Raw genomic sequence first — 17075 nt, 5'->3', positions numbered from 1 at the left:
GATGAGTTGGAAATGAAATTTACTCTGCCCGTGGGACACCGTTTCACCGCCACCTCGCAACTCTGGATACGCACGTTCACTTGGGGTGGGTATACATGTGCTCCGCGGGGATGGGATCATTGGCCTTTGTATTGATGTTTCCATACATATATGGTATATGTACGGAGTACAGAGAATGGATGTCTAGGTAGCAGAGTACTCGTAGTACTATGCTTTCAATCTGCGCCCGTGATGTCGCACGGCCATATCCTGGCGGAACTCAAGTGTCAATCAGTAAGCCAGACTAGGTACTATCGAAGTAACTCCGACTCCGTGCCCCCCCATCTTCATCAACAGATCATTCAATGTTTCCCCACGTGGCCAAGAATTCCGGCATATGTCATGTCAGAGTATTGAAGTAAACTTTGTTACAACCGACGACGACCAGATGGACGTACTACGAGTCAATAATGTTTGACCTGACTGCAAATGAAGACATGTGATTTCCGCCGTCAAAAAACTGTATGTCGTATATACCCATCCGCGGTCCTTAGTATGGCCTCATTCCCCAAGAGTCAGTTCACTGGCACTATATAGGCCTTGTCTTCCAATCAAATCCAGCATAGCGGCTAGATCTTTAATGGTCACAGAGGCAAATCACACCAAAGACAAATACTTCGTCGCTCTCGATCACTCCCAGAAACATTCGCGCATCCCTCACCGAAACAATGCGCCCTCTGCGCTTCTGCATCTACGCACTGCTTCTTGCGACAGCCCGAGCAAAGCCATCCGTCATGCACGGTACAGCGGCAAAAGTCTCCGTCACCAGGTAGGAAGTTGTATGATGTTGAGGCCGAAGGTGGTTTCGTGAAATTGCGACCTTTGTGCGGATTGCCTTGCGTCCAACATTCTGTGCAGAGATGACGTGTTCGAGTGCGCCAAGCACTGGTTTGCTGTGCGAATGATTCCTATTTCTCTGTCGTTAAGCAGGAGACTTCTAACGGACTGAGGGACTGTGTTATACGGATGACTTACCCGAACGATACACGCGTCACATACAGGGCTAGAGCAATATCGACATAACCCGAAATGATATCCCTTTCGATGATCCATCTCCGCACATTCCATTTGCGCAAGACTTTTTAGATGTTTCCAATATGTATTCTGGTGCCAGCCGACGAAGATATCCTTTCGCACTTCGGCAGTGGCTCCATCCTTTTGACCTAGCTGCGAAGTCGGCTGCCTGGGGCGTGGAAAGCCGTGTAGAACAGCCCGAACCTCGCTGTTCGCTCGAGAAAGTTGGAGTAGGTCTTCGACTCCCAGATGAGACACCAGTGTCGAGACCACAGGCCAGGGGAAAAGTAAGTCAATCAATTCCGGCATTGAGCACAGTCGTATCGCTCGTCAGCTTCTCAGCTTTCTAAATAAATTCGTATATATACTATATAGGCGATGTTGATTTGGCTTATGAGAGGCCGCTCGGGTTGCACTTGGTGTCGCTCAAGCGCGAATAAACCATTTCACCAGTCACCAGATAAACGAAGTCGAGTCAAGATTCTATCAAGACCGTATTATCCATACAAAACTGCAGGATGATACCTAGCCCAGAGCATATCAAGACGAACCAAGACGTCGGTACAAAAGCTGGGGATGTGGGCTGAAGATCGTCGGGTTCAGGTTGGTGAATTAGCGTGATGCGGCGAGCATGCGTAATTGGTTGCGTAGACAGGGAGATGCATGATTAGGCAAGCATAAACCCCAGCTTGCTACCAGCAAGGCTCGTGAGGAAGATGTCAGCAACCGAAGAGGCTGAATAAAACGATGATTCGATGAGGTAGTTAGTTGGTATCCGCCAAAACGGTGGATGTAGTCAGCCTGGAGTGATGGTAGTAGATTAACGTAGACTTTGCAAGGAATGAACCAGTGTCGAACAGATTGAATGTAGAAATATTCTTGATAAAATTATATAACTCATTAAAATGTTTTGTATATTTAGATTGAAGTCTGACCAAGGCGAACTAAGATGACAAGGATACCGGTAAGGCGAGCCTCACGAAAGCGCCAAGACTTAAACAGAGGTGGAGCTACCTAACCTTCAAGATTTGAGAGAGCTGCGGTCCATCTCGACCTCGACTTCAAGCACCATGACAAGCATCTGACCCAGAATATGCTTATAGCCTTAATTGCCACCTAAGCCCTCAGTTGAATCAGGTTTCTGCTATAAGCTTCGTCTCATGTGATGCATTGAGTCGACCCATTCCCGTCAGTCCTGGAAGTTTGGCGTGCCCGGTAGTTGGAATAGCTACCGAGTAACTACATCAGACCCCATTATCGAGATACCTAAGGATCGATCTGACTCGTTTTGATATCCATCAGTCGCCATGTCTCTCAGCTCATATATCAATAGTAAGTTTTCGCCCCCTCCTTCAGCAGTCTTCCACACCCCGCCTCCAAAACAAATTCGAAAAGCAATGAGACAATGCTAACGTTTATACAGAAAAAATCCTCGTCATCACCGTCGACGGTCGCACCCTCCTCGGCACTCTCCTCTCAACCGACCAACTGACAAACCTCGTACTCACCCAAACCGTCGAGCGCATAATCCGAACACCAGAGGACCCCGAGCCCAGCTCCGAGATTGAGCATGGCCTTTATCTGATTCGAGGCGATAATGTGGTTGTTTGCGGCGAAGTGGACGAGGGCATTGATAATGATATTGATTGGAGTAAAGTTAAGGGAGAGGTTATTCGGGGGACGAAGAATGTATGATCATGTCGTTCTTTGGATAGACACTTAATATTGGCATGACTTGAAAGGGGAGACGAGAACACGACAGACGAATTTTAGGGAGGAAAAGCATACGGGACAAGGAACTAATGACACCTTCCTCGCAAGGGGTATCGACATACCCTTTTTACAAATACCGCTTCTATTACGATACACAACGTCCAGCGAATATGGATGGATGAACGAACTGGAACCGAATCCAGCGCTGCAACAAAGTTGACTACGCGATGGTGCAAAATCTTTGATTGTCTACGAAGAACGCAGAATCAGAGGCCTTTGTTGAATTTTCGTCTACCATGACATTACATGGGATGATTTAGGGCGAGTTTGCTTAGGGTTGTTGAGCGAAATGTCAATCAAATACTACAACGTTAATGAGCTGTTGAATATCACAGTAAATGGTAAATCAATGGTATAAAAGCGGTAATGATATCTGAGGAGATCAACTTTTAATATCATCATATGATTCAACATGTAAAACAAACGCGTTCAGTCTATCCTATCGAGCTAAGATCGAGGGGGACACTACTTCCCCTGCCCGCGCGATATCTCCGTACTCCACCGGTAAAAGGTCGCGGTTTGGGTAGTAAGCTTTCGTCCTGGAACTTGAAGCGGTTATCTTGTACCGCACCCCGAGTTGGTCCTGGTGATGATGGATGGGAGACTGGGGTTGATGTTCCGTTGCTAAGTGTATAAGCGCTTGGATCTAAAGCTGACCGTCCTTGGCTGCGAAGTGAATGATCGTCGTATGAGGTAGGTCGCGATGATACGGGAGTAGAAGATGCAGACGGACGCCCTGGAGGTGCTAATGCGGGCGGTGATGTAGGAGGAGGCGGGGGTGGTGGGCCAGAGACTGGTAGTGATGGTGCTGAGCCTGGAGGTGGAGGTGGAGGTGGCGTTGGAGGAGCTGGAGGGTTATGTGAGTTTCCAAAAGCATTTCGAGCAGCTTGCATGGCAATTGATGCGATAGCGGGAGAAGCTCCGTTGGGTAGAGGAGGTGCTGAAGATGGTGGTGGCAGAGGTGGAGGAGGGGCCGACACAGGAAGTTTAGGAGCGGATATAGATGGCGGCGGTGGTGGTGCACTGGGTGGTGCTGGGCTCACTGATGCAGGAGGAGGAGGCGGCGGCGGCGGTGGTGCTGAGGGTGCCGTACCAGACGGCTTTCGGGATGCCAATGGAGGGGGAGGTGGTGGAGTTTTCCCCGAGCCTGGAAGAGGGGGAGGCGCGCGTGGTGGTATTTCCAATGTAGACGATGGCCGCGATGCGGGTCTTGGTGGTGGCTTTCGCAGATTGGTGACTAATGGGTTAGGCGCAGGAGACTCTGATGCTGAGGGAGGTACCGGAGGGGGTCGTGCTCCCGGTGGTTTCGGTGCAGCACTCACTGGTGGTCGTGGTGCTGACCCGGTAGTTGCTCGTGTACGAGTTGATTCTGAATCCGATAAGTATGAAGAATCTTTATTCGCACCGGTATCAACGCCGCCTCGACTGCGTAGCTTAGGCATGCCGCCTGCGAACAAACCTCCCAATTGAGGTGCACCGCTGGCCACGCCTGAGCTGCCACTATCATCTCTCGCAGGTCCCGCATCACTACTGCTTCGCAATCTGTTCGCCGAAGGAATCGGAGGTGCTAATCCGCCGGGACCTTTTGGCATGCCCGGTACTGGGGGTGCGCCTCCAATCGGTGGACCTCCGGACTTGTTTTCTTTCCCAATAGCGGGCGCCGATCGATCATTGGTAACTGCTTTCCTTAACTTTGGGACGCCTTTGTTGATATCCGCGAAAAGAGCATTCTATACGGAACAGTTAGTAAATCATCAAAGAATGTATGCATGTATATGACGTCGATGTATCTAATCGTGTTCACTGAGAGGGAGAACGTACTCTATTCCCACCACCTGAACTTTTGGCCGGCCTAGCAGGCATACCTCCTCCAGGAGGCGGTGGAGGGGGAGGGGGAGGACCTCCCATGCCTGGAGGAGGGGGAGGGGGAGGAGGCGGCGGAGGAGGCATCTTGGTGGTCTATAGATTAAGTTGAAGGAGGTGTGTGCTGACGAGACCCCAGATACCCGCAAGGCAGGTATGCTGGGTAAGAAGTAGTCGATATAAAGAGGTGGGCGAGTCGAAAGATTGGCGACGTAGGGAAGGCCGACATGAGAAGGGGGTCGTGAAGGCAGATGGAATAAAGCCTGTTTGTCGGTTAGTTAGTCAAGAAGCAGCATCATTAACGATGTCACTTGGGTCGTTGAGGGTCCTCTTGGCGGTGTTCTAAGCGTAAATGACTAAGGCTTGGGCTCCCGCGGGCCTGCCTGGACCCATATTAGTTAGGCGGTAACATTTCCGCCAGCGCTTCCGTTTAGCGCCAGAAAGTTCAGGCACGTGTTTGATTGACCTCGATCTTCTTTCTTTCTACAGTATAACAGCACAAAAGGAAAGGACACAATGGGTAGTGTCTTTATACGCCCTCAAGGGGCGTCTAAGTTGCGCAGAGCAGTGTGTCAATTCTGCGAACACTCGAAACGAACAGAGACCGTGTCGTATTCCACGTTACAGAGTGCACCGCTCAGGAACGTTCCTCAACACCCTGTTCGCCATGTTAGCAACACGCAATTGCGACAAGAATATGCTCAATTGTTAGCACTCAGATTGTCGGCCGTCAAGCCATTGCAGATTTCGAGAAGACTGTTGTCGTCAACGCCAGACATAGAGACATCTCTTATCGAGGTCAAAGAAAAGTGCGAAGCCTTACGCCGTTCAGACAAAGCAGCCCCCGAAGAAGTAGTAGTTGCGCTATTACAGCAATGCCTACATATTGTCGAATCCTTCTTGAAAGCGCAGGAACAACACGAGAATGAGAACTCAAAGGTGACGCCGGCGGTGACCGCGAAGAAGTCGACTGCGGCATCTTCACTACTTGGTCTTGACGAAAAGCCCGCCACACCTGGAAAATCGAGGATACCGAAGAAGGCGGAGCCTAGGATTTTGGAAATTATATCTCAGCTTTCTACCGAACTCCTAGTGGATGAAAAGGTCTTCATTTCTCCTGAAGTCCTCGAGCTATACACCAAGATCCACGTCCTTCTCAAGCGGGCCGAGTATCTCCCTCAGATTTTCTCGCTATACGCCAACAAACCCATTCCAGAAGTCAACACATCACCCATTAAATTCCGCCAGCAAAACCCCAACGGATTGAAGAATGCCATCTCTTCGAAGCTTGCAAACGAAGCTTTAGAGATTGCCTTGGAACAGAAGAACCTGTCTCTTGCGCTTGCTATTATTGACACCACCTTTTGTGCTCCAGCTTTCACTAGAGCTAAATTGTTGAAGAATGCGGCAGTTCCTCTTGCAGGCTTGGCGACTGCGCCTTTAGCATCCTATGTTGTTGCGACGTGGGCTGCAAATCTGCAAAACACCATGGATCCATCGATGGCGACGGGCATTACGTTTACCGCTACACTTGCATACATAGGCTTTACATCATCTGTGGGAATTATTGCTGTTGCTACAAGTAACGATCAGATGGAGCGTGTATCGTGGGCACCTGGTATCCCCTTGAGACATCGGTGGCTCAGAGAGGAGGAGCGAGCTGCGCTTGACAGGGTCGCTATGGCTTGGGGGTTTAAAGATCCGTACAGGAGAGGTGAAGAGGAGGGCGAGGAATGGGAAAGTCTCCGCGAGTTTATTGGTATGAGAGGAATGATCCTAGACAGGACGGAGTTAATGGAGGGCATGCAGTAACCGCGATCTGTAAATAGGCTAGCTATTCATACCCAATATCATGTATAACTAATTGGTCAATGTGTATAAATTTGCACCAAAGTTCAAGGTTCTGGAAAGTCATTATTTTTGACCTAACTAAGCCTATTTAATTTTATGAATTTTTTCAGTCATTCAGACCATGACACCCCGACATGCGATCCAATGCAATTAAGCACAGAACTTAGTAGAGGCGCTTAGGAGGAGACATGGAAGCCTTGATAACAAGACTTCCAACGTTCTGCCAGCCCTTCTTAAGAAGAGAGACAAGGTAGTTGATGGCAAGCATGATGTTGGAGATCAACTCGTCCTCGGTCATGCCAACGTTACCAACGGCAACACCCAAGCAGAGAACCTTCTTAAGCTGGAACTTGATGGTGGACTTGACTTCGGTGACCTTGGCGTCCATGTCCTCAGCGTGGGAAAGAGGAGTAGGGAATTTACCAGCTATCATCATGTTAACATAAAAGCAATACGGATCGGAATGGTGGAATACTGACCCCTGGAAAGACCGGGTCCCAAGATACGGGGAATCTGCTTAATCAAGGTGTCGGAAGCAACGAAAGCATCGTACTTGCGGGCGAGCTTCTTGATGAGCTTCTTGTTCTTGTTGAGCTTCTTCAAGTCATCGACGGAAGCAGACTCCAAGCCCAAGTGCTTGGCACGATCGAGATCGTGCTGGTCACCAATGATGCTGTACATCCAGTCAGCAACTTATCATCGCATCTCACTCATCTCCTCTCCAATCTCTTTCACATGGATAGGCAACGGTCGAACATACCAAACGGACATGCCAGGGCGAGGAACGTTGGGAAGGCGGATGGTACCGGAGAAACGCTTGTCACGCTGGGGGTCATAGTTCTTCAAACCGATCTGGAGCTCGACGGTCTCGAGGAAGTTACGCTTCTTGGTGTTTTGAGAGTAGTCCAGAAGCTGTTGGACATTTTGACGCACTCCGGCTGTTGAAATTCAAGTTAGATGGCAAATTCTTGTACACACCACGACAACTTCTCGAGTCGCTTGACGAGGAGGAAGAAGCTTACCGACTGTGATCTTAGACATGATGGCGACAGTCTTCCAGAAGAATGATTAGTTCTTATGGTGTGGCTCTGCGTTAAATGTCGTTCAGGTTCGAGATTTCAACAGCAAGAGAAGCCCTCGGCTCGAATATCGAAAGAGATTTTCCCCGCTTGTGGGAAGAGCCATACGCTAAACCAGGATTGGACTAGCATGCCCTAAAATTTCGCGTATGCCAAGACTTTTGCTTCGTCAATCAGTCCCGTGACCTGCAGCAATAACCAGCATTGTGATTGGCTGGGGATCCTGACATGTAAACATCCTCTGAACAATGAACATCGAACAGTTCGCTGAATCTGCACCAATAGATCAGAAGAAATACTGAGATGATTTCAGGCTAAAGAAGAAAGGGTGATAATGGTTATTGCTCTTTCCACGCCATGTTAATCCCCTTATCCAGAACCCTATGCGCTCTTCCTGTTCAAGAGTCTCACAGGTTCTATGTTGTCAGACTCATCACATCGGTCATGACTGCGACGAGGGACAAACTTAGAAATACGCCGAGCTCAGACCGGGACTGAGCCCGGAAACATGAATGTATAATGATTGCCAATGGGAGGTTTCCCATGACTGATCGACTAGTGGCTTGTGCATCCATCCAGGGAAGGCGCGGGCGGCTGCAGCAGTCTAGTAGCTCGCATCCTGCCTCGTGCACCTTAAGCCTCATCTGACCTCTGAAGTCAGAGGTCACCCATCCAGTGTCAAAATTCTTCCTGCATACTTTCTCATCGTTACTTATATCAGATCAAAGATTCCCGGAATCAAAGCACATTACTTTCTTCTTCCCATTTTTTTCGACCATCACAGTACTAGGTATTCTGATTGATCAGGGGCTACACATTTAGATAGAGTTTAGCAGATTTCTACTGTCACCTCCGTGCATCATGGCTGCTCATCAGACAGCTGCTGAATACTACAAAAGCCTACCATCACAACCCGCCCTTGCGGAAAAATTCTGTAACATCGATGATGCTCACAATTTTCGCCAGTGTCAACAAACCCTTCTAAACAGCGCCACGCGCAACTTCGTTCTCGATTTCGGTGATCAAGATGCATGGTGTGGATTCGACTTGCAAAATGAAGAGTTTGTGTCGTTGATGAAAGATCAGGTATGACCTCCACCATATGAGGTTCAAACAGGCTAACAAGCAAGCTAGAGACCAAAGATGTTCGGGACAAGGTGGATGTGAGTACGACTGACGACAGACTTTCTTTTGGTATCAGCGTTTAGACTGAATCGCTGATTTCTTACAAAAGCCATTTGTGGGCGCCAGAGATGCAGAAAGAGTCCGTCAAAGTGCGTCTTATACCTCCTTCTACCGTCAACACAAACTAACAGAGTTTGCAGGCTCTTGCAAACCAATATGGATTATCCTACCGCCTAGTCAAGATGATGTGTACAGATCCGGTAAGGCAAATGGAAACTGCTGTTGCAGAGCCAAACATACTTGGAGAGTCAGTACCTACTGAGAGATCTGAGGAGAAGGCTCAACAAAATGTCTCATCTGGAGACCTCGAAGGAGCTTATCACCTTGGCCAACTGGATCCTGTGGCTGCAAGTGCTGAAGTGGCTTCCCTTGGCTATTTATCATTCTCCAACATCATCAATCAGATCTGGCATTTCTGCTCAGTGGATTACGGACCTAAATGTAGGACTCGTTGTTGTCTTTCAGAAATCATACTAATCGAGTTTCATAGACACATGTGTTGGATACAACTCCCTTTACACAGTCAAGATCAGCGGCAAAATTTTGGAAAATGGAAAGGGCCTACCTGAGGGGAAAAGATTATGGTGCTGGATCATACTATGCGATGACGGTATGTTCATGTTCGCCATTAAAATAACTGTGTACTTTCCTAACGTTGCTTACCTACCGTAGGAACGGTCATCTCCATGCAGGAGAACCCATATCCCGGTCCATACATGCCTTCTATTGAAGAAGAAAAAGTCTTAATAGCCGCTACTCGACGAAATGTCGTTTCGATTTTCTCTGGTGCATCCAAACAACACCCACTGGTCTCTGACAACGAGTCACTGGTCTCTGTACGTGTTCGGCACTTTTCCAGTATCGAGCCTGACGATGCTAGCATCAAGCAGGAAGACGGTCCTGGACTGATACTGTACTACATGTTCGATGACTGGGTATCGAGTTATCGTCTGGTGGCTCGCAGAGAACACAGGTATGGAGCATTGCTGGATGAATTGGTGGGTCTATGAAAAACGATGGAGTGACTTGCATACATATTGAATGCTGACTGGATCCCAGAGGCAAAACATGTTGACAAAGCCTAACGTTGACTTGGTGGATGATCTGCATTGGCTTGGACGACGTCTTGCAATCTTGAAGCACCTCTATCAGAGCTACGAGTTAGTCATCACACGCATTCTGCAACGTCAGCGTGTCTTGCGTGATGAAGCCGCCCAAATCCGGCGCGAAAACCGTCGCAATACGAACGTGTCCAATGATCTAGAATTTCCTGATCCGGCGCATACGTCCTTTAGCATGGCAGATGTTTCTAGACCTTATGACTATACTGCAGGAGTGCAACTTACTTCAGCTGCAGTTGGCCGCTTTGAGCGCTTAGCAGACCGTATCAGACTATACTGTTTGAGTGAGATTGAGACATGCTTGACAGAGAAAGAAACGCTAACATTCATGGTGAGAACTCTTCTTTCCCTACTCTCCCGTTTTCTTTTAGCGGGCGGGTTGCTGACTATTGATAGAATTTCAACTTGATCGCCCTAAAGGACTCTCAAGCAGTGGAAAAACTGACCCGTATTACAATTTTACTGGCAAAAGCAACGATTATGTTTCTTCCTGTCAGTCTGATGTCCCAATACTTTAGCATTCAAATTCCAGATATTGGAGGCCCTCTATCTTTGCGTGCTTACTGGATCTCATTTGCTGTGTTAATGGTCCTATCGATCAGCATTTTGACCCTATTTGGCTATCTTAGTGACACAGTCGAAGGAAAGACTATCTATCGATCTGTTACGAGGACATTGTTCAGTTCTTCAAAGCAAAAGTCAATGGAGTTTATGTCCCAAAGGCGTATGCGACGATGAGATCACATGAGATGAATGATGATATCTCTCAATTCTTAATGATTGTGCCAGCTGATGATATGGATTCGGGTTCAGTTATACACATTGTGCACATCCTGCCGTACGGTTGAGATCATACTCAAAGGACCAGTGGGAACTATTACAATTGCGGTAGTGTTTTCATCTGACGACAGGGTATTGTGGCAATGAAATTCCTCCAAAATGCTGGTGCCTGACCTTAACACAACGCGGTCGTCGAGGTAACACAACTCTTGATAATGAACAAGAAGAACACAGTATTCAAGAATGAATCCATCCAACACCGTGTCCTTTTACTGTAGGCAGACGCCATACAGGAACTGATGTAGCATAAAATGAAGCCATTCTCCGCCCCCTTGTGTAGTAGTGCTTCTTTAACCATCATCGTTGAACCAACGTCAGACGAGGCTGAAATCACGTGGTGGTCGTATTTCCTAGTGACAGAGACTACGCAGCCCACAGCAGTTCCTGACCTGGGCCAAGGCAGGCCTCCCGAGAAATTCTCCCCTGTTCGCCTTTGCCTGCGATAGCCCGACTCCGCCATAGCTGAGAGCCTAACTCTACACTACACGACTCTATCGCTGCCAGCCCTTTCTCTCTCCTCCTTCCATCTAGACTCCTCGCTTTCATCCGCGACAAATCTACCCTCCGCCCCCAACCTCTATCCTTTTGTTAATGTGAGTGCTCTCTTTTTCTTCTCCTATTCTCCCCTCCCTTGCTGCTGCCCGCTTCCTTTTTGCCTCGTGTCCTTGCCCGCTCGCTGTCTGCAACAGCCACAAGTGGACACGAGGTCCAAAACCCAAGGCGAAATACCAAAACCACCTACCCCCACAATTGTACAACTCGATCATCGACTCTTGGACATTATACTTCTCGTCTTGGATCTTTTGTGACTGCTCTTTATTCTCCTTATCTTCTTCTCTGTCTATTGATATCGCCTGACCCCTTGCGCCTCCTGAGTTGTGCTTTCCGCCGTGTTTTTGTTGTCTCAGAGCACCACCACACCGCAATCCTGGTCATTACATTTTCAGCCAACTGACAATTTCTTTTCTTACGGCTTCACAGTCAGTCTCCCCCTCAATACCGCCAAGATGGGTATGGTGGTTTCGAAATTGCTCGACCGACTATGGGGTAAGAAGGAGATGCGTATTCTGATGGTCGGTCTCGACGCTGCCGGAAAGACCACCATTCTTTATAAGTTGAAGCTCGGTGAAATCGTCACCACTATCCCTACGATCGGTTAGTCGGATCTATCTTCCATTCTTTTCAGACTTTAGGCCTGGCGGTTATCGATATGTTTCGAGATACTCCCCCCATATAAAGCAAGGAAAAGATGCATTGAACAGAAGCGCTGATGCGGACTTTATTACATCGACAGGATTCAACGTTGAGACCGTCGAATACAAGAACATTCAATTCACCGTGTGGGATGTCGGCGGTCAGGACAAGATCCGTCCTTTGTGGCGACACTACTTCCAGAACACTCAGGGTATCATCTTCGTCGTCGACAGCAACGATCGCGACCGTATTGTCGAGGCCCGTGAGGAATTGCAGCGTATGCTCAATGAAGATGAACTCCGTGATGCTCTTCTCCTTGTTTTCGCCAACAAGCAGGACTTGCCGGTGCGTATATCCAATCTGAACAAAATATGGATTTCACTGACGGATGCAGAATGCAATGAGCATCGCCGAGATCACCCAACAACTTGGTCTCCAGAGCTTGACCCGCCGTGCCTGGGTATGTTTCCACTCTCGTTTCTCGAAAGATCTTGGATCTCATTGCTAACTTTGCTTCGTGTAGTACATCCAATCCACTTGCGCTACCACTGGTGACGGTTTGTACGAAGGTCTGGAATGGCTTGCCGAGACTCTGCGAAAGACTGGACGTGATTAAATAATGATGGGATGAGAGTGAGAACCTGGTGGCCCTTTTGCATCTGTTTCTCTCTCTAGTGTGCCTGTGTGTTGTGTCTTAGGGAAAGGGATGAGTTGTTGAAAATAAATATTACTCTCAAACTGGAAAATGGTCATGAGCCCACCCTCTCCAACCCGGAAAGCAAAGCGAAAGAGTCGGTCAATTCTGTGATGGGATTTGGCAGAATTACAAAAGACTTCTTTGCTAGGGTCCATATTCGTGTTCTCTTCTATAAGACGACTCTTTGTAATTTTTTTTATCTCTTGTTTTCCTTGTCCTTTTTGTTTCTTTTCTTCTCTCTTGTTTCTTTCTTGCCACTCCTCAGATCGATAACTATCCATTCTTATAAATTTCTTGCCCCTTCTTTATAGACGTACTCAATCAATGTCTGACAAAGGAGATGGACCTCGGGACAATGCATTGTTCCCGGTATGTAGGTAGCAACGATCTAGATGACCGGACTTTTTTATATCCTTAACTGGATATGAAAGACGTCAAAAGCTCTCTGACTTCGAACATCAGCGGACAATCGTAGGACTCGTAGGGTATAAGTACAGCTAAAGGATTCAAGACATCGAGCCATCAACATCAAATATACCACTTTTAAGGCATAACCATAGTGCCTAACTAATAATACCTGTGAGAGCATGTCTCCTACGGAACCCATGGGGATGCCAGATGAGTATATACCTACCGAAGGCTACATAGAGGACAATCAGCAACAAGCATCTACTTCAGTCACTGCATCTGATTCTGGACAAAGTAAGTCTTGCCCGCCCCGTCCAATTCTGGATGGTTATTATAGTATCTAGGTAGATGGCAGACACAGACCACATGGTTAACTGATTGTTGGTTGTTAGAGAAAAAATCCAAGGTGAAGAAACTCATGAATAGACTCAAGACGCGATGGAAGAGGTATTCACCCCTTCCTTCGTCCTACGACAATCGGGAAGAGTGTTCAAGCTGACTTGTATAGATTCAAGGCACAGCATCTGGACGCTGCTGGGTTTTCGGAGACGGCTGGTCAAAGGGCCTGACTTTCGAGCTTGTATTATTTGCTTGGAGAATACGCCTATCAACTACAACCCATACATGCATGCATCATGCAGATATGCAAATAGTAGTCTCGTAACTGGGGGCTTCTATGCCTCCATCTCTGAATCTTACAATAAGCGAAACGTGAAATTGAATTATTTTGTTCATTTATTTATTAAAACACTATCTTCATGCCAGTACAGACCCAGAGATTGGACCCAACCCCTGATGTCCGACCTGAAAAGAACGAGAAAGTTGAAAAAAAGAATATCACGTCTCCTCCACAGCTAAAGCGCATGGAGCCTCGCCGAAACGTAGCCCTAGCCTAGCCATAATATGATTGGGAAAAAGGAGGACGTGAGATGAAATTGCTCTACAGAGCCGGGAACGGAAAGAAACCCAAAGAGCAAATTCTCAAAAAGGATAACTCTCAGCAAGCCGCCGTAGCGGAGCTCCGATATAATGATTTATTTACATAAGTAAGTAAACCACTACTGATGATAGATGAAGAAAAAAAAGAAGAAAAGAAGAGAGAGAAAGGGAAAGCGGGAAAGACGCCGTTTTAAAGGACTAGGCGGGCGATAGACGCTAGGCTGCTGTGGGCTTAGTGCAAGCAAACAGCTAAACAAAGAAGGAAAAAAAAGATAGGGCTAGGGCTGGCAGCAGCACGTGTGACTTTTTATGAAAACCGCTCAGATGGATCCTGTGGCTGCTGTCTGATTGGTCTGCAATCCATTTGCAACTATACTACTTCAACCCTAGCTCTGTCGCTCCTAAGCTGCGCTAGCCCTTTGGGGATGGTGACAGAAGCACATGTCACGAAGCAGAATCAAATTACTCGAACTCTGGAAAATGAAGCACATCAACTGAAACAATAGGGAGTGTCTCTCGTCAGTGAACATTGGACCAAGAGTTGGCAAGGGAGACAACAAATGTCGAAGAGCATCAGAACCAAATCCAAACGGCCAAGTTTGACTGTTCCGGTGGCGGAGCCTTAATTTACACGGCGAACCGAAAAAGCCCCTCTTCTTCAACGAATTCCAACCTTACCCCTTGTTCGTTGGCCATCGGTGGGCACGAGACCACATCCCCTTTTAATTCTGGCCTCTCATTTCAGAGTTCTGCGTGTAACTTGTCGGTGCTTAATGTTAATGTGCAGTGTGAGGGTCAAGCAATAGCAAGCGGCTCTGGCGGTTATCATTACCTACGTCTTGAGCCCGACCAGTACTAATCTACTAGACTACCACTTAAACTCATTTTGTTCCTTTCGCCATTCAATTCGGTTCAGAAGAACAGGCAGCAAAACGATTAATGGTGTTGGCTCCCATCAAAGTACGTTCCCCGCATTGACACATGCTGTCCGCAAAGAGACAAATCTTTGATCATGGTGGCGGGCATTTTCTTCCTTCTCCTAGTGACGCTTCCAACTAACACAATGATTCTCACTTTCAGACCCGAACGCCACCTTTTCAATCGCTGATACACTCATAACACATCCACAATGTCGAACGACTCCCTGAGATATATACCCCTAGCCTACGACCACGCCGATTCACAATCCTCCGCCCTCAGACTTGTACTCACAATCAAACCGGAATGGGAAGGTCCAGGCAACAAGATTGAATTCGTGCGATTTACGGACGGAATAACGAATACTGTGTGTGCTTGATTATCTCTTTCTCCAAACGCCTCTCTCTCTTTCGCAGAGAAAGGGTCAGCTCGAGGAATAGTAATCCACGTACTAACCGGGAATCATTGCGTAGTTACTCAAAATTGTCAATCGCAAGCCCGGCTTGACCGATGAACAGATTGACAATGAGGCAGTGCTTATGCGCGCCTATGGTAACCATACCGAGATCCTCATAGACCGTGAAAGTATGTACCATGACAGATCATCTTTGCGACTTGTGCCCCAATGCGACTACCAATGCTAAGTAAATGTTGCTTCGAATCTCCATAGGGGAGACTAGATCTCATAGTTTGCTCGCCCAACACGGACTCGCTCCTCCGTTGCTAGCTCGCTTCAAGAACGGGTTGTTGTACTGTTTCATTCGCGGTCACGTCACGTCGCCTTCGGATCTTATTCAGCCTTCTGTCTGGAGAGGTGTTGCCCGTCGATTGGGCCAATGGCATGCTGTTCTTCCCATTACTAGTTCAGCGGACGATGACCAGACTTCTTCCTCATCTTCACAAGATGATTACGACGTAAACAAGCCAGATGGAACATCTAAAGCCTCGGCCATAACTCCCATTCGACCAAGACAAGCTGGTCCTAATCTGTGGACGGTTATGCAAAAATGGATCCTTGCCCTGCCTGTCCAGACAGAGGAGCAGCGATCACGACAGAAAACACTCCAGACCGAGTTGGAGCGTACATTAAACGAACTCGATGATGGAAGCGGCATTGGTGAAAGCGGAGTATGTTGACCATTTCCTTGATCATTCCTCAAGTCAGACTGGCAAAAGACTAACAAGTTGAATTGAAAGTTGATCTTTGCTCACTGCGACCTACTCAGCGCGAACGTCATTGTAATACCACACGAAGAAACGAACGGCGTTGTCAGCGGCGATTCAGATTCTCAAGATGTCCACTTCATCGATTACGAATACGCAACACCGTCCCCCGCTGCGTTTGATATTGCCAACCATTTCGCCGAATGGGGCGGATATGACTGTGACTACAACATGCTTCCCACGCGCTCCGTACGGAGAGAGTTCTTGACAGAATATGTGAAGAGTTTTGCGCAACATGGTGGCAAAGGCGTTGACGCTGAACAGCAAGAACTGGTTGTTGAAAAGCTATTCCAAGATGTTGATAGATTCAGAGGAATTCCCGGCTTCTACTGGTAAGGATTCACCAAGGCCCTTGGTTAAAATGACGACAGCTAACAGTCGATGATAGGGGTGTATGGGCTCTCATTCAAGCAACCATTTCCCAGATCGATTTTGACTACGCTTCTTACGCCGAAGTACGTCTGGGCGAGTACTGGGCATGGCGTCGTGAACAGGATGGCAGCAAGTCTGCCGCAGAGAAGCCATTACGAGAACGCAGATGGGCGCAGGAAGCCTAAGCACGATTCTTATCGGAAAACGCAATGCACAGATAGATTTCTTTTCCCTTGACACCGAATATCTCTTTTGACTTGATCTTGGAGCGCATAATGGTTGCATCTCATCGGGATAAATGGAAAGAAAAGATGGTTTCGTGATATCAATGATGGCGGACGAAGATAAATTCCACATTTTTCTTTATCGATATTTAATAACCCTGGTTAGCATGCCATTCGCTGCTTTCATGTCTGTATTTGAAATTTGAAGATATTCCTTCCATTCATTCTCAGGTGGGGTTTCCCACGACCATTCGTGTTGGTAGAGTGATATGAGCAGTTTACCTGGATGTCTTTTTCTATTTTAATTCTCTTGTTTTTACCTCCTAGATACATA

General features: G+C 47.6%; 9 protein-coding genes across 9 annotated transcripts; 6 read left to right on the top strand and 3 right to left on the bottom strand.

The window, feature by feature from the left end:
* Positions 1 to 730: 730 nt before the first annotated feature.
* EYB26_003045 (uncharacterized protein) lies at positions 731 to 1362 on the bottom strand (the record flags this gene model as incomplete). Its single annotated transcript, XM_054262348.1, has 3 exons — positions 731 to 947; positions 1015 to 1042; positions 1101 to 1362. The coding sequence occupies 3 exons, from the start codon at positions 1360 to 1362 to the stop codon at positions 731 to 733; spliced, it is 507 nt and encodes a 168-aa protein (XP_054118323.1).
* Positions 1363 to 2360: 998 nt separating this feature from the next.
* Positions 2361 to 2748, top strand: EYB26_003044 (uncharacterized protein; the record flags this gene model as incomplete). The annotated part of the gene is made up of 2 exons (XM_054262347.1): positions 2361 to 2385; positions 2477 to 2748. The coding sequence occupies 2 exons, from the start codon at positions 2361 to 2363 to the stop codon at positions 2746 to 2748; spliced, it is 297 nt and encodes a 98-aa protein (XP_054118322.1).
* A 512-nt stretch (positions 2749 to 3260) lies between these two features.
* Positions 3261 to 4776, bottom strand: EYB26_003043 (uncharacterized protein; the record flags this gene model as incomplete). The annotated part of the gene is made up of 2 exons (XM_054262346.1): positions 3261 to 4556; positions 4648 to 4776. The coding sequence occupies 2 exons, from the start codon at positions 4774 to 4776 to the stop codon at positions 3261 to 3263; spliced, it is 1425 nt and encodes a 474-aa protein (XP_054118321.1).
* A 429-nt stretch (positions 4777 to 5205) lies between these two features.
* On the top strand, positions 5206 to 6501 carry EYB26_003042 (uncharacterized protein; the record flags this gene model as incomplete). The annotated part of the gene is made up of 1 exon (XM_054262345.1): positions 5206 to 6501. The coding sequence occupies one exon, from the start codon at positions 5206 to 5208 to the stop codon at positions 6499 to 6501; it is 1296 nt and encodes a 431-aa protein (XP_054118320.1).
* Positions 6502 to 6703: 202 nt separating this feature from the next.
* Positions 6704 to 7581, bottom strand: EYB26_003041 (uncharacterized protein; the record flags this gene model as incomplete). Its single annotated transcript, XM_054262344.1, has 4 exons — positions 6704 to 6966; positions 7020 to 7213; positions 7301 to 7478; positions 7563 to 7581. The coding sequence occupies 4 exons, from the start codon at positions 7579 to 7581 to the stop codon at positions 6704 to 6706; spliced, it is 654 nt and encodes a 217-aa protein (XP_054118319.1).
* An 899-nt stretch (positions 7582 to 8480) lies between these two features.
* On the top strand, positions 8481 to 10663 carry EYB26_003040 (uncharacterized protein; the record flags this gene model as incomplete). Its single annotated transcript, XM_054262343.1, has 8 exons — positions 8481 to 8705; positions 8754 to 8782; positions 8854 to 8893; positions 8945 to 9245; positions 9295 to 9414; positions 9477 to 9802; positions 9864 to 10256; positions 10322 to 10663. 8 exons carry the CDS (start codon positions 8481 to 8483, stop codon positions 10661 to 10663), a joined length of 1776 nt encoding a protein of 591 aa, XP_054118318.1.
* A 1109-nt stretch (positions 10664 to 11772) lies between these two features.
* EYB26_003039 (uncharacterized protein) lies at positions 11773 to 12575 on the top strand (the record flags this gene model as incomplete). The annotated part of the gene is made up of 4 exons (XM_054262342.1): positions 11773 to 11920; positions 12060 to 12304; positions 12354 to 12419; positions 12483 to 12575. The coding sequence occupies 4 exons, from the start codon at positions 11773 to 11775 to the stop codon at positions 12573 to 12575; spliced, it is 552 nt and encodes a 183-aa protein (XP_054118317.1).
* Positions 12576 to 13243: 668 nt separating this feature from the next.
* EYB26_003038 (uncharacterized protein) lies at positions 13244 to 13633 on the top strand (the record flags this gene model as incomplete). The annotated part of the gene is made up of 3 exons (XM_054262341.1): positions 13244 to 13358; positions 13457 to 13511; positions 13573 to 13633. 3 exons carry the CDS (start codon positions 13244 to 13246, stop codon positions 13631 to 13633), a joined length of 231 nt encoding a protein of 76 aa, XP_054118316.1.
* A 1499-nt stretch (positions 13634 to 15132) lies between these two features.
* On the top strand, positions 15133 to 16702 carry EYB26_003037 (uncharacterized protein; the record flags this gene model as incomplete). The annotated part of the gene is made up of 5 exons (XM_054262340.1): positions 15133 to 15288; positions 15395 to 15506; positions 15592 to 16049; positions 16119 to 16477; positions 16534 to 16702. The coding sequence occupies 5 exons, from the start codon at positions 15133 to 15135 to the stop codon at positions 16700 to 16702; spliced, it is 1254 nt and encodes a 417-aa protein (XP_054118315.1).
* Positions 16703 to 17075: the final 373 nt, after the last annotated feature.

This window comes from Talaromyces marneffei, chromosome 2 (assembly GCF_009556855.1).
Source record: "Talaromyces marneffei chromosome 2, complete sequence".
Taxonomy (NCBI): domain Eukaryota; kingdom Fungi; phylum Ascomycota; class Eurotiomycetes; order Eurotiales; family Trichocomaceae; genus Talaromyces; species Talaromyces marneffei.
This window is presented reverse-complemented; position numbering and strand designations above follow the sequence as displayed.